Raw genomic sequence first — 22,666 nt, 5'->3', positions numbered from 1 at the left:
ATTTGTAGTCTAATAAGCACTTTTAAATAATGCAAAAGGTTCTAATTTTAAAATAAACATGGCATTCATATCTTTGGATGAGATATTGTCTTTCAGTAATAAATATGCAAGTGATGATTATGCATAGAACAATGGCTTATTTATGGAAAACAAATTTAACAATAAAATTACTGAGCCCCAGAACAGAGATCTAGATGATGCATCAATAGCTTAAGAGTAACTTACTCTTGTCACAGCCTGGCATGCACTATATTTGCTCTTCCACGTACTAAAGTTTTAAATCAGAATCCAGGATTCTTCCTGGTGGTTCTTGTGTTATATATATTTAGGCTAATCCATAAAACAAACTTTTGCTCACATTTTCCATCTGTGAAAAGCTGCCTGCTAAAGAGCTGTAAAACTAAATTCCCCTATACTAACTGTTATGTCTCTTGTCCATATCTAATCCAGAAGGTACCATTTACTTTCAAAAGGCTATTTTTCTACTAAGTTTTCCTCATTTAAAGTGCCAAGTCAGGTTACTTTGCCCCAAGCATTCATTCAAACTAGCACAAGACCAATATGTCAAATTTTTATGGTATAAATAGACTAAATAAGAGGAATTCAGTAAAAATATGCCTCAGCTCTCTTGTATCTAAGTTCCTTTCATCATCATTTCTTGTTCCATTTAAGCTAAATGAAGCAAAAGAGATGGAGAGCTGTGATCTGATCCATCCCTGGAAGCTGAATGCTGACATACCTTTATGTATAATTTCTCTTGTTGCTCCCTTTCATATCCAGGTAGTGGAACAGGGAAAGGTGGGGGGGTGCCTACAGGAACAGTTAAAAGGCCCCAAATTCTTAATGTATCTAAAGGACTTCCCTTAAGGGTCAGCATGAGAACTAGAAAAATTTGCATGTGCTCTTAAAGCATGCTTTCCTGAAAGAGGACTGAAACAAGACAATCCAACTTCAACAACAACAATAAAAACCCTATCAAACTGCTCACAGCGTATAGGCTGGAGGTGTGCCACATATTTATCGGCTGCTGCAAGCAAGTCTTTGGAGAGGTGACATATAAATATTATAAACAAATGCTCTACTTGATCACTGAATTTATGAAATGACAACAGACAAAAGTAGAAATCAGCAGCTGAAAGCTGCATTTGTTAACCCACAAAGGATTTGACACAGTGGCTGTAGTAAGCTATGCTCATGGCAAGGGCTCACCACCTACTCTCCATCCTCTCAGAAAGGGATTCCCATAAAACCAATTGCCGATAGGATCAAAAGCATTATCCATACCCAAATGCTTTGCATAGATTTGTCAAGAGGGAAGGAAAGGACAACTTTAAGAAACACACCACAAAACACATTCTGTTCTGGGGGGTAAAAGAGGAAGGAGGAGAGTGAAAACCATAGTATGAACTCAAATAAAAGTATTATATTTGAAATATAAATGCCTCAGAACACTAATTTTGGTTCTGAACCTGTTACAAGCTGTTCAGCTATAACATTTGCAGAGAAGACTGAAACAAATATTGGATTCCATCTCACTTCCCTGTGCTGCCAACAAGCTGTTATACAGACTCAAACAATATCAAGACCTGCAAATGGTGCACTAGAACAACACAATCAGATTAGCCATGAGACTGACCTGCGCAAAATTTTCTGAACTCTGACTCATTAGACCACCCTAGAAAGGGAGGAGGAGGGAGACTTCTAACATGACTCATGTTTCTTCACTTTAAAGGCTGTCAGATAACGCATATTTGCATAAGTAATTACTGAAGACATTCAGCATTTCTCTGTATAACACAATAATGACCAGCAACTGGGGGGGGGGGAGAAAATAGAGAATCCTGGGATAGTTTCACGTTAAGTCTAATCGGATGCTATTTGCCCTTGTCATAAACACAGACAATTTAGCCATCTGAGCATTTAAGCTGGTTTGCAGTTAATAAGGGCTGGAACGGCACCAGGCCTCAAGACGTCAAGACCCTCAGATATAATACTGGCACTTAAAAGTATTAGAAGTAATGTGTTTAGCTCTCCACAGGGCTAGCACCTGAGACTTACTGCAAAGCAAAAGCTACCAATGCATCTGCAGTATATCCAACCCTACAAAATGATGTACTTTTTAGGATTAAGATGTGCCAGGAAGAACCTGCTAGGCAGCTAGGAAAAGCTGTTTGGTACTTTAAAAAACCGATCTGATTTATTCAGCAAGGCTGTTCTAGAAAAAGGCTTCCAATTTTCATTAAGTAAAAAATCTTACAGACAAGAAAGCACAGCATTTCAATTATGCCATATTTATAATAAATGGGCAAGTGTTCCAACTTTGCATACAATATGGATACAAGTCAAGAGCTGAAGAATTTACAGGAGACAATCCTTTGTTACTTGCTCACTGAGGTGCAACACCATTTGCCTCTAGCACCTCATGGTTTGCCTCCAAGCAACACAGGGATCAAACTCAGTTAGCCAGGAAATCAGTGTTCATCTGCAATAAGTCTCCAAACCAGGCAATGAAAGAACTCACTACACTATTATGCAAATATAGAGGTAGCTCTACAGACAGAAAATTCAATGTATTTAATTTTGAAGAAGCCCTCTGAAGGCTAGCCTGCAGAGATTTAAGTAATGGTCAACAGCAGACCACGCCAGCCAGCCATGTCTACATACTAAATACATGAAATATGTGAAGGAGTCATTAGATTTGCCTCCAAGGTTCAATCTGTACCACTCAAGACATTTAGGCAAGTCTGTCAAATAAAAAACACTGAAATGTTTTCATTCTTTTACATAAACAAGCATAATTACACAAGCACAGCAAACAAACATACTATATTAACACAAAATGAGGCTGCATTCTGCCTACTATATTCACAGAGAAAGAAAAACAGTGGCGGCACAGTAGAGAACAGTAAACCAAGCAACTGTGCCAAAAAGTATTAAACACTTAATTAAAGTAGAAAAGTATCAAAATATTTATATGTGAACAAGCATCCAAAAATTTCGACAGCATTTTCAGTTCAAACTTGATCTTGAGTAGCAGGACGATGATGCGGCCAGGCAGGCCAAGATGGCCTCCTGACCTCAAATGAGGACTCCTCCTCAAGGTGAGTATCCAAAGGTTGTTCGCTCTGAGGCGGAGGCCAAAGCAGTGTCCCTAAGAAACAGGAGGGCTCTCACCATCATCATTCTCCAGCACATGCTGAAGGACTTTACATCCGAATGCTGCATCTGCTGAGTCATATGCATCTATCTTGTAGTGTCTGATGAAGGTAGATACAGACAACCAGATTGCTGCTTTACAGATTTGTTCTAGGGATGCTCTATTTGCCAAGATCACATTTGTGGCCACACTTCTGACGGAATGAGCTGTTATTCTGACCAGAACAGAGATTCTTTGGGCTCTATATGCTTCCGCAATACAAAGCTTCATGCATTTACTAATAACGGCCTTTGACATTCTTTTGCCTCTGTGCAGGGGCACCAAATTAATGAACAATCCTCTGTTGTTAGCCGCCCTGAGCCTGCTCCAGCGGGGAGGGCGGGATATAAATAAAATGTGATGATGATGATGTTGAACAAGGCACTGGTCTCCTGGAAATCTTGAATCCGTAGGATAAAACATTTTAGTGCCCTTTTAACATCCAAAGTGTGCCAGACTTCTTCTTTTGGGTGGACCGGATGTGGGCAAAAAGATGGAAGATAGATTTCTTGATCTCTGTGGAATGTTGAATCCACTTTAGGCACGAAGATGGGTCCATCTGCAGCATTATCTTACCTTTATGAAATATGCACAAGTCTTTTTTAATTGACAAGGCCCCCAGCTCAGGGACCCTCCAAGCGGAAGTCACGACTATCAAAAATAAGACCTTCATGCATAGAAAAGTCATAGAAATGTCTTTGATAGGCTCAAAGGGAGGTCTGGTAAGAGCTGACAGCACTACATTGAGCTTCCAAGTGGGGAACTTGTATATTTGAGGAGGTTGAATTAACGATACGCCCCGCAGAAATCTAATGATGTGGAGATGTCTTGTAAGGCTAACCTTGTTTACTCTCAGATGAACTGTAGACAGCTGCTATTTGTCTCATGAATGTTGCTGTCTTGAGTCCTGACACCAGGCCATCCTGTAAAAACTGAAGAATGGACCTCATCTTCGGATTAATCGGGTCAACTTGCTTTCTGCGACACCAACGTACAAATGCCTTCCAGGTGGCATTTTATATTCTGATAGTAGACGGCTTTCGCAATGCCAGAATAGTATTAGTTACCTGATCTGAAAAACCTAGTCAAAGCAATTTTGCCCTTTCAATTTCCAGGCAGTCAGCTTGAGCCAGTCTGGACATGGATGCAGAATCAGACCATGATGCAGTAGATCTGTGGAGAGTTGCAGAGGCTGTTCTACTGACATTTACAATAGGTCTGCAAACCAAGGCCCCTGCGACCAATAAGGAGCCATTAATATGAGGTCCACTCTGAGAGATCGTATCCACTTGATAAGTCACGGTAGAAAGGTAGTGGCAGAAACATGTACAACAGTTCCTCTGGTCATGGTGCTATCAAGGCATCCGTTGTCTTCATCCTCAGGTGGTGTCTTCATCCTCAGGTGGTGTAAAAGCATTTGTTTTTGATTGAAGGGGGATGAAAATAGATCTACCTTGGGTAGCAGAAGGTCCCAGGTTCAATCCCTGGCATCTCCAAAAAAAGGGTCCAGGCAAATAGGTGTGAAAAGCCTCAGCTTGAAACCCTGGAGAGCCGCTGCCAGTCTGAGAAGACAATACTGACTTTGATGGACCGAGGGTCTGATTCAGTATAAGGCAGCTTCATATGTTCATATATATGTACCTAGGGTTGACCAAAATGGTTCACTATCAACAGGAGAATCCGCTTGCCGAGGGACCACTCCCCTTGCCTGATCCTCCAGCAGCTCAGCCAGTCCGCTTGAATGTTTAGAGTACCCTTCGCATGCTTCGCTCTTATGGATAGATGATTCTCTGCCCAACTGAACAGCTGTGTAGCTTACCTGGCCATTCTGAGAGACCTTGATCCCACCCTGCTTGTTTATGTATAACCTGGTTGCAATGTTGTCTGTTCTGAACAACACATAGGAATTGGTCACTTTTGGAGACAAATGCAGAAGCGCCAGTCATACCGCTCTTAGCTCTAGAACACTGATGGGTAGGTTGGCCTCTTGTGGTGACCAGAATCCCTGAACGGGAATATCTTGACAAGTTGCCCTCGAGCTGGAGAAACTGGCATCCATGTAAATCTGGATGTAGGGCTGTATCCAAAATAGTTTCCCTTTCACCAAGTTCAATGTCCTAGTCCACCAGTGAAGGCTGATCTTGACCACCAATGGAACATGCTGGGATAAGTCTCTCTTCCTGGAAATAAAAGACTGATATGGATGAAGGAAATTTTGTAGAGGTCTTGCATGGAGACAGCTCCACTGAACCATCTCCAATGTGGAGATCATCAGGCCATGCAAGAATGCTAGTGTTAGAAGATAGGAGTTCTTGCTCTTTGTCACAGTGGCAGCTGTCTCCCTGATCCTCTGTGCTTTTAACTGAGGAAGAATCGATGTGAGGCAGTGTCAATGATCACCTCTAAATGCTCGATGTGATGTGAAGGTCTTAGGCAACTCTCCTGCAAGTTCACTACAAATCCAAATCCTTGAAACATTTCTACATTGTGGTAGTAACACAACAAGCATCCTCCTCTGACGGTGCCCGGATCAGAATGTTGTCAAAGTAGGGATGAATGTGTATCCCCTGTTCTCTGAGGATGACCACCAAGTTGACAGGCATCTTGGTGAACACCCGCAGAGCTGATGCTAGTCCAAAAGGCATTGCCTTGAACTGGAAATGTTGTTCATTGTAGCAAAAGCGGAGGTAACATTTGTGCCCCTGAAAAATGGGCACATGAAGGTATGCCTCTGTTAGATACACTGAAATTAGAAACTCTTGGGGTTGGAAAGCCTCCACTATAGACTTGAGGGTCTCCATTCTGAAGGCTTTGGCTGCCACAAATTTGTTGACAAACCTTAAATACAATACGGCTCGCCATTCTCTGGATCTCTTCGGCACTGTAAAGAGGATGGAGTATACCCCCTTGTGCCTTTCCCCTTCCAGGTCCTGCTTGATTGCCTCAGTTTTTAAGAGGTGTTGAATAGCATTCAGCATGCGTTGTCTCTTTTCTAGGTTGCTGTGATAAGGAGAGGAAAGGAACCGAGAAGGTGGTAGGTCTTGGAAGTCTTATTTTGTAACCATCCACTGCAATGTCTTTAGTCCAAGCATCTGCCGTAGACCTTGAGCTTCCTCATTCAGACAATGGGGGCTCTGGCTACCATAGAGCCTATGGCTGAAACTCTGATGATCATGGTCGACGCCTCATGGCTTCTACGTAGAGCCACGTCCACCTTCTTGTCCAAGTTGTCCTTTAATGCTCCTTGACCATCCTCTGACACCAAGCCCTGATGGTGGAGGGCCAAGATTGGAGCATCCACCAGTGGCACCTGCAAAAACTCATTAGTGAAAGAATATAATTTATACAGCTTTTTAATGAAACCTGAATACTGTTTGTTAGCATAAGGCTTTTTCCACTCAGCCCTCATTTGTCTCTGAAAAAATGGTGAAAAGGGAATGACTTAGCAGTCTTCTTTGGGAAAAATACCAAATCTCCCTCCTTATGCGTTATCTTAAGTTTACTCTGGATCTCATCCTCCTTCTCCTCTTCAACATCGGGATCATTGTGTAAGTCTAAGGTGACCAGGGATTTACACATGAGAAGGTAGAAGTCCTCAGCCTTAAAAAACCTCTGAGAAGGTTCCTGGACCTCTACATCTACAGTTTCTTCCTCAGAAAAACACTCCCCTTCTCTGTCTGAGGCATCCTCATTATTCTCATCCCTGGACCCAGAGCTACCCTCAGGATCATCCCCCCCCACCACCACCACCGATACTTGTTTTTGTGCCACTTTTGTGAGCCAGGCACCAGCAGGAGCTTTCTCGGGCTTTCTGGAGGGAGACTGCGAAGAGGAGGATAAAGAAGAAGATGTGTGTCATCTCCTCCCCCTTTTTGTAAGGCAAGCCTGCATTTCTTCCCTTACATGCTCAGTCAACTTGGAAAAGAAATCCCTAGACAGTAACATCAGAATAAGTTCCCCTGGGAAGTGGACATTTGAATCCGATGGATCTCCTCACAAGTAAGGTGTAGAGGGGAGAGTTCCCAATGCAAGCATCGAAAGGAACTTGATAGATAGCCCAGTGCCACCTCCCGAGGTGCCCAAAGGGCCTGGCTCACCCTCCTTGACGTCTCTGACAACTCTTTTGCATTGTAAAGGCTGCTGACATACTTTGTAAAGAGCAGCCGTTTTTAGCACGCTGTTCTGTTCTGTCACGATTAATTGCTGGCGAAGTGGAGGCCAATGAAGCCTGTACTTGCCATGGTGGCTCCAGAGGGCGATTGCTCTTCCAAGGGCTCGTATTCCCCTACCGAGACGAAGCCGTTGTCCCTGGCATTCCTCATAAATTGGTCACAGTATCAGTAAAAAACCTGGGTCACCGGGAAGAGCCCAAAATGGCGGGTGACGTCAGGCAAGGAGGGAAAGACTGACAGAGTTACAGATGGAGGGAACAAATATAAAGAACTTTTTTTTTGCTTTTAAAGACAGAAGGGATGTCCACAAAGAGCAGAAGGGGTAACGGAAGACCGGTAGACAATAGAATAGGTTCAGTATAGCTAAAGAAATAAGGCACAGCCTAATTGAAGATGCTCTCCCTACTGAAGCAGGAAAAGGACTGGCTCATGGGTGACTCTCTCAGCAGGAACAGAAGTGAAGTTTCTTCAAGTCCTGCCTCCCTACAAGTAGGATAGGAACCACCCACATGATGGCCTCCACCTCAGAGGGAGAAGAGGCAGTTAATAAATGGAGGGGAGAAAAGTGAGGAAATAAAGTTATATGACAAAACAGGAGCAGCCAAAATGTGAACTCAGAAATACTGTACCGCACAATAAACACTACGGTCTCACACAACATAGGAGAGAAATCTATGGTCTAATTCTGGACATTTTGAAAGAAAATGGATTTGTACTGTTGCAACATTATTTTTTGGCAGAAGTAATTCAGCCAGACTTCTGTTGCTTCTAAATCAGAACACAGAAAATAATCCCTTTAAAAAAAAACCTTGTATGAAAGAAAATGAGCACAGTAATGTATTGAAAAAAGTGCATCCTACAATGATCCATATGTGTATCATAGAGAAGCACTGGAAACGCAACAATGTCATGGGGTCTAAACATCATCTTTGCTCTACTTGTCTGACCTAAGTAGTAATATACCTAAGTAGTGATAGATCATAAGTCCCCTTCTTCCAACTGATTTGCCTAAAATGCCATACCTCCATTTGTTTCCTGGGTTGTCCTCAGAACAAAAAACAAAAATAGTTCAAATTACCTTTCCAAGTCTTTATATATATAGTTACTATCTTACTTCTAGCTGCAAATACAGTATTTAATATCAACTTGATGCCCATATTACACTAGGCATCTGATGTTTAAAACCAACAGCAAGTAAGTGGTGTTGTCACTTACATTGCTATTGATATCTGGGCTCAAAATGGCTTTTTAAAGTTACCTGTGATATAAAAGGAGACTGTCCTCAACCTACTAAATTGTTCAAAGTACATGAGCCTCAATCAATCCATTATTCCTACATTATTAGTTTATTCTGTATGCATAGTGACAGGCCTCAAATACAGAACATGAGGAAACAAGTCAGATTCTCACTGTGCATGCAATTACTCACCAGCTGTGTTTAGCAGCAGTCAGAGTTGGAAGCCCTCTAGTGTCTTTTCTTAAGATGCGGGATCTTAATGCCACTAAGCCAGTTAGCAGCTGTCAGCATGCCATCCTGACCCAACTAGGACTTCCCTCAGCCTCAGAATTGACTCATTGCATGCCTTCAGACATTATCAATGTCAAAAGATGTAAGTGAAAGTTAAATAAATCCACCATATTGAGTATCTATTTATATTTTCTAACCTGCAACACCAGATCTTCCTAGGCACCCCAAAATTATCCAGTTATCTGATCAAATTTCAGAAATATTCTATGTAGTACTTTTAAAGGCAAGTCTTGCCAGTTCTAAATTATTCAAGGTAAGATGGTCATTTTTATGGCACTAACACAACCACACAGTAAAAGCCCAATTTCTTTGCCATTAGGCTGGATCAGTTTTCAAATACTTGGCCAAAGGCTCCAAGTGGACAGTAATTATTTGACAGTTACAGTTAACCTTAAGAACTTAATACAGTTGCACTTGGATTAGACAATTTTTTTTTCCGAACCGCCAAAAGAATTGGGTGCTGAACAGAGAAAGTTTTCTTACAATTTTATTAAAAGCCTCAAATACAGGTGGAATCTCACAAGGCAGAGAAAGACCAATGGAGGCCAGTTTTTGCAGAAAGGATTTCTGTGCCTCTTGCATCTTCCATGGGTTGCATGAGTAAAGCTGCAGGAAGAAAGGCTCAAGTTTGAGACCTGTCATTGCTAGTTAAAGGACCTTGCAAGCAGTGTTCCCTCTAAGATGAGTTGATATGAGCTAGTTCACGGGGGTTTTTAGCCTCCAGCTCACACATTTTTGTCTTCGCTCAGGAAAAATGCCCCCAGAGTAAACTAATTTATGCAGCAGTTCACAACTTTAATGCCAGTAGCTCATGAAGTATAATTTTTGCTCACAAGACTCCACAGTTTAGAGGGAGTATTGCTTAAAGGTACTGTGCTTCTATCCCTGAGATCCTGAGAACTGTGCAAGAGGGAGTGAGAATGCAAGCTTTTATTTAACTACTCAGTTCCTAAGAGGAACTGGCATCCAGTTACATAATTTCAAAACAATATACATTCAAGCTAGTTTCTTATCAGCCTTTGCTGTCCTCACACCATCACTTTACTTATCCTCCCCAAGTCCAATTCTACATAGTACCATTCTAAGTAGGCTTGAAAATTACTTCACATTCAACTAAACCGACATTTCAGAATTTTAAGCACATGAAAAGTTTCAATTAAAATTTTAATCAAACAAACCTAGCCATTCAACTACTGGTTGCTCTTTTATAACTTAATAAGATAGCTTTTATAACTAAATTGCCACAACAACAAAAATACAGAATTCTGGCTCCTAGCAAATGTAAGAAAGCTTGTCCCAAATTTGTTTGCATCTCTTAGTCTTTCAAGTATTTATTGTAATAATCCACTCATTTTAATATTAAACTTAAGCTATATATTTAAAAAGGTAGTTCCCTGTGCAAGCACCAGTCGTTTCCGACTCTGGGGTGACGTCGCATCACGACATTTTAATGGCAGACCTTTTATGGGGTGGTTTGCCATTGCCTTCCCCAGTTATCTACACTTTCCCCCCAGCAAGCTGGGTACTCATTTTACTGACCTCAGAAGGATGGAAGGCTGAGTCAACCCTGAGCCAGCTACCTGAACCCAGCTTCCGCTGGGACTGAACTCAGGTCGTGAGCAGAGCTTAGGCCTGCAGGACTGTAGTTTTACTACTTTGCGCCATGGGGCTCCTAAGCAATATATACACTTAAGCAATATATACATAAGCTTCAAGCCAACAACACATCCTTCAAAACAATATCACTATCTGAGGGGGGAGGGTGTCATACTAAACACAAAAACAGCAAGACCAAAGAAAATATTGAGTTTCTACATATTCAAGAGACTTCTCTGCAAAGCAGAAAAATCTGATTTTGCAATGAAATAGTTCAATAAGGGCTAAGCATGCTCATAGCTCACAGAATGTCAAATTAGTTACACAAAGTGTGGGGGAGGGGGGAACTGGTCTGTTCAAGCACCTAGGAGCTTATACTTTTATTAGTATCCTGAAAGGAGTGGGAAGATTTGACTCAAGAGGGGAATTTTCCAATTGTTCATCCCCCACCTCATGCAATTCCCCATGGGACTCCAAACTTGTCTGTGAGATCCTAATTCTGGTCTATTTGCACCTGCAAACATGCCTAGAGTTAACCTTTTCCTGTCCATTCCCAGCACTCTGCCAATAGAAGGGGCCAGCTTCTCTAGGAAATGCTCCAAGGAGTTCAGTTTTTACAAAGTAGCATGCAAAGCAAATGAAGAGAACTCTGGATACTCACACTTTCCTTTACTGTATATTTTCCACAAGTACCCATCACTGTTGGTCTCTGCTTCTAAGAATGGCACCTTTATCATGTTTCAAATTTTCTTTAAACATCTGCAATGCAAGCAGAGGTAGTGGGCCAAATCCAATGTTTGGCTACCCATGCTAGAACTAAGTGCTATTTCATCTGATTAGTGGTCAGACAGCTGCAGCCACTGTGTATTTTCATGGAATGTCGAAACTTGGTACATCTTTTCTTTTTTACAAAAGCATGTGTACAGATGCAAAAAGAAATGTTTTTAAAATCTCACTACCCATTGCTCTTAGCATTTAAACAGATGGTTTTTCTACACTGAAAAGCGTGACAACCAACACCTGCATCCTATAGAATTCTCTGCATGATGGAAATGGCCAATGTATTCTCATAATCTGGTGAAAGTTACCCCTGACCAGCAAAATATCCAGGGCATTTTAGCCCTATTGAGAAATGGGAGATGCTAGTGAACAATACATTATTGCCTACACTGAACACAATAAAATGGACAGCACAGAAACAAAACATGACACAGATGGTGCATAATAGAAGCAGATTTTAAGAGACAAACTACACAGTAATACTTCAGTACAACCACTTGCCCGACCTGTATAATACCCATTTTAATGGCAACAATACTATGCACTTTAAGGTCAAACATAAATCAGTCTTAAAATGCACTTTTAGACCGCAAGTGCAAATTAATGGTCAAATATGCATGACATAGAAATTCTAGGTATCAGAAACCAAGAACTTCCAGAGGAGTTACCATGTTAACCTACTGTGGCAAAATAAAACAGACGTCCATTCATTCAAGTATAAGCTTTTGAAAGTCAGAACTCCCTTCATTAGAAGATATGGAGAAATCATATTCTATATTTTTATAGCGAAATCTGAAGAAGGGGACTGTAGAAGCCAGAGGTGGGCAGAGAACTTCTTGCTTAGAGGAAAGTCATTCTATCCCTATGCTCTGCTGATGCTAAGTGTCACGTTGAACATGAACATATGAAGCTGCCTTAATCAGACCCCCCTCGGTCCATCAAAGTCAGTATTGTCTTCTCAGACTGGCAGCGGCTCTCCAGGGTCTCAAGCTGAGGTTTTTCACACCTATTTGCCTGGACCCTTTTTTGGAGATGCCAGGGATTGAACCTGGGACCTTCTGCTTCCCAAGCAGATGCTCTACCACTGAGCCACCGTCCTCCGTTCTCAGGGTGCAGGCAGGCAGGAGTCCAAAGCCAGTCCAAAGTCAAAGTCTAGGAAGACAAGCAGAAGCCAAGTCATCAGTACAGAATCACAAACCGGAATCAGAAGTCAATCTCCAAAAGCCAAAAGGGTGCCAAGGAAATCAAGCAGGTCAGAATCAGAAAGGAGCGTGGATGCAAGCCAGAGAATAGACTTGTTGCTTCCACAAGGTTACCAGGTCCTTGGTGGGAGCTATATGGGAGTCTCAATCAGCCTGCTCCCTGGGTGGCAGTGACTCTGCTAGAACTCAGGGCTGAGAGATCTGAAGCATCAGCGTGCCTCATGTCTTCACTCTGAAAGTTCTTTCCGGAGCCTTCTTTGAACTCTTGAGATGGGAGGAGGAGAGCTTGGAGGAGATTGATCGTCAACAGCTGACACTGGTGCCTGGAGAGTGATTGACGGGCCAGATGCTGTTTGTTCAGCTGAGAAACTGGCTGGCAACTCTTCCAGGTCTGTTAACACTTCCAGCTCCTCCTCATCAGGGCTCACGACACTATCCCCCCTGCAGGACTCCCCCCCCCCCACAGACGGGCCAGGCCGGTCAGGGTAGGCCGTGTGGAACTGTTGCACAAGGTCAGGGGTGTGTAGGTTGTCTGCGGGTTCCCATGAACGGTCCTCAGGGCCATAGCCTTCCCAGTCCACAAGGTACTGGAGGTCCCCGCGGTGGATTCGGGAGTCCAGAAGCTGGTGGACCTCGTATTCCTCCTTGTTATCAACTAGGACAGGAGGAGGCAGCACTGGAGGTGGCGGTCGGAAGGGATCCAGTGGTGTAGCAGGAACAAGGAGGGACCAATGGAAGACCGGATGGATGTGGAGGGTGTCTGGCAGCTGTAGCCAGAAAGGAATGGGGTTGATTTGGTCCATGATCAGGTAAGGCCCCACAAAGCAAGGGTCCAGCTTGCGAGACCGGCCAGGCCGACGCAGGTAATGGGTGGAGAGCCAAACATGGTCCCCTAGCTTCAGTGGGGGCCCCATCTGTCGCTTTCAGTCGGCGGCTGTCTTGTAGGCCTCTTTAGCCTGTTGGAGTTGCTCTTGGAGCAAGTCCTGGAGAGCCCGGAGTTCCTGCAGGTGCTCATCAGCAGCAGGGACTGCTGTGGGGGGCAGGACTGCAGGGAAGAAGCGAATGTGGTACCCATAGGTGGCAGCAAATGGGGTCTGTTGCGTGGACGCATGTACGGCGTTGTTGTAGGCAAACTCAGCCAGGGATGATGCAATAGACAGAATGCTTATTAAATCTGCAGATGATACTAAATCGGAAGGGGTAGCAAATACAGTAGAAAACAGAGTCAGAAAACAAGGATCTTGACAGGCTGCAAAACTGGGCTAAAATAAAATTGAGATAAATATAAAGTTCTGCATTCCGGTAGGAAAAAATCAAATTCATACAGGATGGGAGAGACTTGTATTCATGGTAGTTTGTGCAAAAAGGATCTAGGGATCTTGGTGGACCATACACTGAACATGAGTCAGCAGTGAAATGCGATACTTAAAAAGGAAAACACGATTTTGGGCTGTATCAACAGAAGTATAGTGTTCAGATCCCATAAAGCGATTGTATTGCTTTACTTTGCTCTGGTTAGGACTCACCTGGAGTATTCAAGTTTTGGGCACCACAATTTAAAAAGGATATAGACAAGCTGGAATGTATTCAGAGGAGGGCAACAAAGACAGTGAGGAATCTGGAGACCATGTCCTATGAGAAAAGGCTGAAGGAGCTGGGCATGTTTAGCCTGGAGGGGAGATGACTGAGAGGTCATACAATCACCATCTTCAAGTACTTGAAGAACTGTCATATAAAGGATGGTGCTTCAGAGCAATGCAGCTACCCACCTAAATCTACCATTAGAGAAACTGAGCCAGAAGTAACCAGGAATCAACCCAATATGGCCAGAGTCTTAACTAAATTAAAGCCTCCCTTCTCCCTCAAGCATTCCTCACCAAGACTATTGGGGGAATCAGGAAGGCACTCATCCAACATGCCCAGCTCTAGCTCAGTTCAAAGAATCTTTAATATTCATTTTTCATTGCAAAATCTATGGCATTTTTATTCCTGTCAGCTTTTCTGGGAGCCACTTTCCAGTTGAGGAGCAAGATAGAAACATAATAAAGTTTTACAAGCAGCACCCATAAATGCACCTTAACCTGTACCCTTTGTATAGGGAACCATCCATCCCATATGGATGAACCACAATGAAAAGCCTACTGTAGGACAAAACCACAAAACATGTACATTATCTGGGAGCCACTTTTACCCAACTCTCCACTTACAAAAAGCACTGAAAGTTTGGTTGAAGGCAAACCTGATTTAATTGATAAGAGTTCAACATCAGTTGCACAGTATTCCAACACCTCTGAGCAAAATCCAAAGGCTGTGCTTCAGATAACAGGAGACATTTACAGCTTTCTTCAATATGGAAACTGGAATTAAAAATATTTTACTTCCAATGTTACCTTTATTTTAAGTCTACTACTTTTTTTAAGGTAACATTGGAAGTAAATATTTCATTTTAAGTCTACTACTTTTTTTTTAACCCTCTCATGGATTGCTGCCTTGATGTGGCAAGAGGGCTTGCATGGTTCAGTGAGGCTGTGAGCTATGCCATGCAGGGCCACCCAAGATGGACAGGCTATAGCTGAGAACCCAAACAAAATGCGATCCATTGGAGAAGGAAATGGCTTAAACTAAAGAAAACTGGGGAAGCCATTAGGCCATTCAGGTTTGACCTTGATTAGATCCCTTATGAATATACAGTGAAGGTGAAGAATAGATTTAAGGGACTAGAGTTGTTAGACAGAGTGCCTGAAGAACTATGGATGGAGGTTCATGACATTGTACAGAAGGCAGCAACCAGCACCATCCCAAAGAAAAAGAAATGCAAGAAAGCAAAGTGGCTGTCTGGTGAGGCTTTACAAATAGCTGAGGAAAGGAAAGCAAAAGGCAAAGGTGAAAAGGAAAGATTCACCCAACAGAATGCAGATTTCCATAGAACAGCAAGGAGAGATAAGGAGGCCTTCCTGAAGGAACAATGCAAAGCAATAGAGGAAAATAATAGAATGGGAAGGACAAGAGACCTCTTCAAGAAAATTGGAGAAATCAAGGGAGCATTTCGTGCAAAGATGGCCATGATAAAGGACAAAAACTGTAGGGACCTAACAGAAGCAGAAAAGATCAGGAAGTGGTGGCAAGAATACACAAAAGAATTATACAAGAAGGATCTCAATGTCCTTGACAACCATGACAGTGAAATCGATGGCCTTGAGTCAGACATTCTGGAGTGTGAAGATAAATGGGCCTTAGAAAGCATTACTAACAACAAAGCGAGTGGAGATGGCGGTATCTCAATTGAGCTATTCAAAGTCCTAAAAGATGATGCTGTTAAAGTGATGCACACATTATGTCAACAAATCTGAAAAACACAACAGTGGCCAGGGGATTGGAAAAGATCAGTTTATATTCCAAACCCAAAGAAGGCTAATGCCAAGGAATGTTCAAACTATCGCACCATTGCACTCATTTCACATGCCAGCAAGGCCGTGTTAAAGAGGGAATGCTTATTAAATTTGCAGATGATACTAAATTGGGAAAGGTTGCAAACACAGAAGACAACAGAAACAAGATACAGGATGACCTTGAAAGGCTGGAAAACTGGACTAAAATAAATAAAATGAATTTTAACAGGGATAAATGTAAAGTTCTGCATTTAGGTAGGAAAAATCCAATGCATGGTTATAGTACGGAGGAGACTTGTCTTAGCAGTAGTATGTGCAAAAAGGATCTAGGGGTCTTAGTGGATCATACGCTGAACATGAGTCAACAGTGTAATGCAGTGGCTAAAAAGGCAAATGCAATTTTGGGCTGTATCAACAGAAGTATAGTGTCCAGATCACGTGATATGATGGTATCGCTTTACTCTGCTCTGGTAAGACCTCACCTGGAGTATGATGTTCAGTTTTGGGCACCACATTTTAAGAAGGATATAGACAAGCTGGAACTGGTCCAGAGGAGGGCGACGAAGATGGTGAGGGGTCTGGAGACCAAGTCCCATGAGGAAAGGTTGAAGGAGCTGGGCATGTTTAGCCTGGAGAGGAGGAGGCTGAGAGGTGATAGGATCACCATCTTCAAGTACTTGAAGGGCTGTCATATAGGATGGTGTGGAATTGTTTTCTGTGGCCCCAGAAGGTAGGACCAGAACCAATGGATTGAAATTAAATCAAAAGAGTTGCCAGCTCAACTTTAGGAAGAACTTCCTGACTGTTAGAGCAACTTCTCAGTGGAACAGGAGGTGGTGGGCTCCTTGGTGGTTTTTAAACAGAGGATATATGGCCATATGACAGCAATGAAGATCCTGTGAATTTAGGGGGAAGTGTTTTGAGTTTTCTGCATTATGAAGGGGGTTGGACTAGATGACCCTAGAGGTCCCTTCCAACTCTATGATTCTATGATCCTACAAGCTATAAGCAGTATGTCGATCGGGAGCTACCAAAAGTTCAAGATGGGTTTTGGAGATGTAGAGAAACTAGAGATCAAATTCCCAACATTCGATGGATTATGGAGAAAGCACGGGATTATCAGAAAAACATCTATTTCTGCTTAATTGACTAAAGCCTTTGATTGTGTGGATCACAACAAACTGTGGCAAGTCTTTAAAGAGATGGGAGTACCAGACCACCTTATATGTCTCCTGAGAAACCCGTACAAGGGCAAAGAAGCAACTGTCAGAACGAGATATGGAACAACTGATTGGTTTAGAATAGGAAAAGGAGTTTGACAAGGATGTATATTGTCACCCTACTTAATTTATATGCAGAGTACATCATGCGGAATGCTGGCCTGGATGAAGAACAAATCGGAATTAAGATTGCCGGAAAAAACATCAACAACCTCAGATATGCAGATGACACTACTCTAATAGCAGAAAGTGAGGAGGACCTAAAGAACTTCTTGTTGAAGGTGAAAGAGGAGAGCACAGAAGTAGGTTTGAAACTCAGCATCAAAAAAAACCAAGATCATGGCATCTGGCCCCATCACACCTTGGCAAACAGAAGTGGAAGATATGGAAGTAGTGACAGACTTCACATTTCTGGGGTCCAAGATCACTGCAGATGGTGACTGTAGCCATGAAATTAAAAGACGTTTGCTCCTTGAGAGGACACCTATGGCGAACCTGGGCAGTATAAAAAAAAAGTAGAGACATCACCCTGCCAACAAAAGTCCGTATAGTCAAAGCGATGGTATTCCCAGTAGTAATGTATGGCTGTGAGAGCTGGACCATAAGGAAGGCTGAGCGCAGAAGAACAGATGCTTTTGAGATGTGGTGCTGGAGAAGAATCTTGAGAGTCCCTTGGACTACAAGAAGATCCAATCAGTCAGTCCTAAGGGAAATCAACCCTAACTGTTCCCTGAAAAGTCAGACGCTGAAGCTCAAATACTTTGGCCACCAAATGAGAACAGAGCACTCAATGGAGAAGATCCTGATGCTGGGAAGGACAGAAGGCAAAAAAAGAAGGGGACGGCAAAAGATGAGATGGCTGGACAGTGATACTGATGTAACAAACACGAATTTGAGCAGACTTCGGAGGATGGTGGAAGACAGAAGGGCCTGGCGTGACTTTGTCCATGGGGTTGCAAAGAGTCGGACTCGACTGTGCGACTGAACAACAACTTTTTTTTAAAAGCAACTTGGTCATTTTTTATTAGCGGTCAGTCTTATACAGGATGCTTTAAAGTCACATCACAAACCTTTATTAGAGATACAAAGCTTGCTCCAAATCAAAGCTGAGATTTCATTTTTCCCCCAATACTATGGCTTAAACCACAAACTACATCATCTTCTGTGATCATTTCAAAAGACTTTCTAAATTTACCCACTGGGGCTGGTTTTTGTGGGGGGGAGGGGCTTTTAAATACTTTTTTTAAAAAACCCTGAAAAAAATCACTCTGGGATCCTACTGGATAAAGTGTCTGGGCACCAGTGCTTTTTTCCACTGCGGGGACACAAAAAGCTCAGGAATGGTTTTCCAGAAAGAGAAAGGTAGGAGAGGCCCCTGTCCTTCCATGCTCTTCTCCCCCTTGAAAACACAACTCCAGCAGCAGCATTTGGGGAAAAAGGCTTCTAAAATTACAAAAGAAAACAGTTTGTAGTTTGAACTAATGTTAATAAATGTGAGCCAAACCTGTACAGTTTCAGAGCTGGTGATGAGTAGGTACACTAAGTGCTCCTCCAAGCAAAAAACATTCCTGCTCCCATAACACTGTCAGACAGCCTTGACCACAACATAGTACTTCACTGCAACCAGAAAGTTTTTCTGTGTTGTTTGTTCTGAGAGGGGGTTTATCAAGTGAACTTCACCAGCAGACAAAAATAGTACAGCTTAGATTTATGTTTATAATCTCAGAAAATAATAGTACCACTGAATACCTGTCACTTTGAAAATGCAACTCAGAATTCAAAATAATCAGTACAAAGCACTCACTGAAAGTTCAATTAGAGGTGCAATCCTAAAACCAAACTACCAGATAAAATCTGTCCCACTAAATTAACTGGGACTTCCATGCGGAAAATGATAGGTGAAAATGTGACATCTGATCTTCTTACAAAAGCTACTCAAATTTTCACCTCCAATAAAATATACTCTTTGTTGCTGTCTTGGTGAATGCATCCCCCTTGCCAGTTATCCTCCATTCCAATCCTGTCAAAAATTCTAAAAACGAAATGTTCTTTTTTCAATTGGTGGCAGCGACTACAAAGCACACATCTAAACAACAAACATATAAACTAAATTAGTTGTTAAAGAGTCATTTACTAGATAATAAATTACACTCTAGACAAGAGATCTATCATAAACACAGAAAATGAATTTGACAAAATCATTAATGATCTTTGACAATAAGCATTCCAAGTTACAAAACACAGAATCTGTCCAGCGCATTCCCTGCTTAAATAATGCTTTTATGTCAAAATCTGTTTTGCATGACGCTTTCAGTTACCAACTAATTCTGGCTGTGCCTTGGTTGTCAAAACCACTCTGCTCTAAAGCACTCAATTACAGCACATATTAATCCAGTGAATCATGGCATTAATAGACAGGTTTTAGTTTGGAAAGGTGAAAAACTACAGCATGACAACAGAAGCAAGCAAAGCATTCCTTAAATGACAAAGGGGAGCTTTATTGAATCTTTTCCTGTCACACTGGTGGTACCACAGAATACAATTTAAATTAGGGCTAGGGGTTTTTTTATTATTACTGAATTGATTTCCCAAGTCAGTGAAAATACTCTCCCTCCTTAGTTACTTTGCAACTCTTTCATTCAGTGGGCCATATTCATGTGCCCACAATACAAGAAACAAGATGCACAATGCATATGCTTGTAAACAAAAATGTAAACACATTTCACAAGTCAACAGTGGCATTTGGTTAATATTCTGTTTTAAAGTCAAGAGGGGTGGCATGACAGCTGACTCTGTTACAGTGCACAACAATAATTAAATATTGCCTAGTGGAAGTGGTTAATATATAGGTTCCTTGCACAACCCCTATGGGGCTCTGTCACTGACAACTAAAACAAAAAGGCCAAAAGGAAACAAAAGGAAAAATCTATCTGAGAAAGATACAAAGTACTGAAGTCACTACTTTAGGGGACACATTATGCACTACTGTTGGGGAAATACAGACTTTTTACTTGCCAAGACAAAAGACTTAAAGAAATGGATTCCAGCTCTAAACAGCCACTAGATATAGATATTGCTTTAGGTTTGTCTGTGTCCTTCACCAAAATGCAGTGGAAATTCTACTTTGAATTGTCTTCCAGTTTTAAAGCCCAGCGGCTGACCTCTAAAATAAGATGGAAGCCGCAGCAGAATGTTTTGAGAATTACATACATACCACATTTTTCTCAAGGTAATGACATCAGACATAATCCAGCCTGGATTAGGCCATGATCTACCAATAACAGGCTGTAGCTCCAGAGGTAGTCAAAGGTAGGAAAACTAATTTCCTACTACACTGGGGTGGATAGCATGTGTCTCAACTACTCCAAGAGCTTTCATTTTTTAAGCTTCTGTCAACTAGAGAAATGGGTTTGGAAATGTGACTGCAAAAATAGTGAAGGATTAAAAACAACAAGGGAGTTCCATGGCACAGAGTGGTAAAGCTGCAGTACTGCAGTCCAAACTCTCTGCTCATGACCTGAGTTCGATCCTGGCGGAAGCTGGGTTCAGATAGCCGGCTCAAGGTTGACTCAGGCTTCCATCCTTCTGAGGTCGGTAAAATGAGTACCCAGCTTTGCTGGGGGGAAGTGTAGATGACTGGGGAAGGCAATGGCAAACCACTCTGTGAAAAGTCTGCCGTGAAAACATTGTGATGCAACATCATCCTAGAGTCAGAAACGACTGGTGCTTGCACAGGAGACGACCTTTTTTAAAACCACAAAGCAAACAAGAAATCCAAATTCATTATGAGCATCAGATGAGAATTTCTAAGTCCAAAAAAAGCTTGACTGGGGCTGAGCCAACTTTTTCTACACATGGAAATGGTATCTTGTGGATTAAATTCTGCCAAGTGGATGAGCCCAATAGAAAATTTGACAGCTGCCAAATTCAAAAATACTCTGATTTGTTTTAGTTGTATGCTATTAATTACAAATACTAACTGCAGCCGTTCTGATGATGACTCTCAGCCCTTTCTGCTGAACACTGTAAGTCCTCTATTGTTCCATCTGGACTAGAACCTATACCTAAAGCTTCCTGGGATTCCAACCAAAATGACAATAAGAAACCTGTGTTACAGAGTGAACATGCTCCCAGTACTCACCAGACAACACCAAAGGCACCATATCCAATAGGCCTGTCTGGCTCAATATCCAGTTGCTGCTGTGGATGATGGGAGTGCTGATGATGGTGAGCTTTTACAGCAGCAGCTGCGGCGGCTTGTACCTGAGCTGGGGCTGCTGCTGCTGCTGGTCCAGGGGCCTGACCTGGTGCTGGCGATGGAAAATACGGCTGCTGCTGCCCTGGGTTTAACATTGCTGCTGCTGCTGCAGCCGCTGCTGCCGCCGCCGCCGAAGCATGCTGCTGTACAGGATGTACTGCAGCTGCAGAGCCTGGGTGCAGGTGGTGCTGAGAGTGGTGGTGGTGATGGAGATGAGGAGGGGGCAGGTGAGAAAGGTGATGGTGATGGTGGTGGTGGTGACCTGCTGCTGCTGCAGATGTACCGCCATTGTAAGCCGCCATCATTTTTGCACTGGCTGTGGCACTACAAAGAGACATTCAAAACAATGCCTTCTGGTTGGAGTAACAACTGGGTCAAGCTGTCATTGGCCACAAAAAATGGAGTCTTCTATACTGTCACAAACAACATGCCCACCTTCAAAAAACATGGGAGCTGAACAGGCCTTACATCTTCATCAAGTCAAGAAAAATGGAGGCTTTTGTGTATGTGTGCGTGAGCATGCAATAACCCCCTTCCCCCCAAGATGGCTAATGTTGTGGGTACTAAAATGCCATCCTTGTTCTGCTTCTTCTGTGCCAGTCCTGAAATTTGTCAGTCCACCTCTGCCCCAGAAAAAGGTGTGAGTTCACCCCCAGAGGAAGTGTTATGAGTACTGGCGAGCCCACCCCTTCCATTCCCACATCCTTTTCATTTATCTCTTCAAAATGGGCAGGAAGATCCCTCAAGGGCTTCTACAGCTCTACTCGTCTATTTGCTGTGCAGATATCCATCCACTTTAACTTGGATGGATGCTAGTAACTTTCACCAGAACTGACAGGAGAGTGGCTAAATAAAATCAAGTTGTAAATTAAAGGGAAATGGAAATGAGTACAAAGAAAGAGAACGTGAGGGGAAAAAATGAAAGATAACCAAAATAAAGCAAGGAAGGGGGGAAAGGCTAACAACAGAATTTTGTGAAAAAATCGGTGGTACAAGAGGGAAAGCAAGAGCAGCTGTGAAGGTCAAACAACAGAGTATGGAATTTTAACAAGACAGAAAAGTTTAGGGTGACAAATTAAAGAAGGAAACCTGACAACCTAGAAAAAAACAACAAGAGTATGCAGATGGGAAAAAATTAGAAGGCCTATCAAAAAAATTCAGAGAAAACAGAAGAAAGAAGAAAAAGCACAAAAGAGAAAGTAAAAGTGAAGTAAGTGAAGCTTAGATATAGGAAGAATAGAACGGGTACTCAGGATTACAAGAAAAAGATTGAAAACTCTTCTTGCTGTTTAAGGCCAAGAGAAATTGGAAGAAAAATGAACAAG

The 22,666-nt window shown here is 42.4% G+C and overlaps 1 protein-coding gene across 2 annotated transcripts in view; it reads right to left on the bottom strand.

Annotated features, from left to right (window-relative positions):
- Positions 1-22,239, bottom strand: part of NLK (nemo like kinase) — a 278,351-nt gene extending 256,112 nt beyond the window's left edge. For both annotated transcript variants that reach the window (XM_060258771.1, XM_060258770.1), the window contains exon 1: positions 21,225-22,239. In XM_060258771.1, the coding sequence (XP_060114754.1) occupies positions 21,225-21,679 (455 nt within the window). In that variant the 5' untranslated portion in view covers positions 21,680-22,239. The remainder of the gene's footprint in view (positions 1-21,224) is intronic.
- Positions 22,240-22,666: the final 427 nt, after the last annotated feature.

The sequence above is a fragment of the Heteronotia binoei genome, chromosome 18, assembly GCF_032191835.1.
Source record: "Heteronotia binoei isolate CCM8104 ecotype False Entrance Well chromosome 18, APGP_CSIRO_Hbin_v1, whole genome shotgun sequence".
In the NCBI taxonomy this organism is placed as follows: domain Eukaryota; kingdom Metazoa; phylum Chordata; class Lepidosauria; order Squamata; family Gekkonidae; genus Heteronotia; species Heteronotia binoei.
The sequence above is the reverse complement of the archived record's forward strand: the minus strand, read 5'-3'. Positions and strand labels throughout refer to the sequence as shown.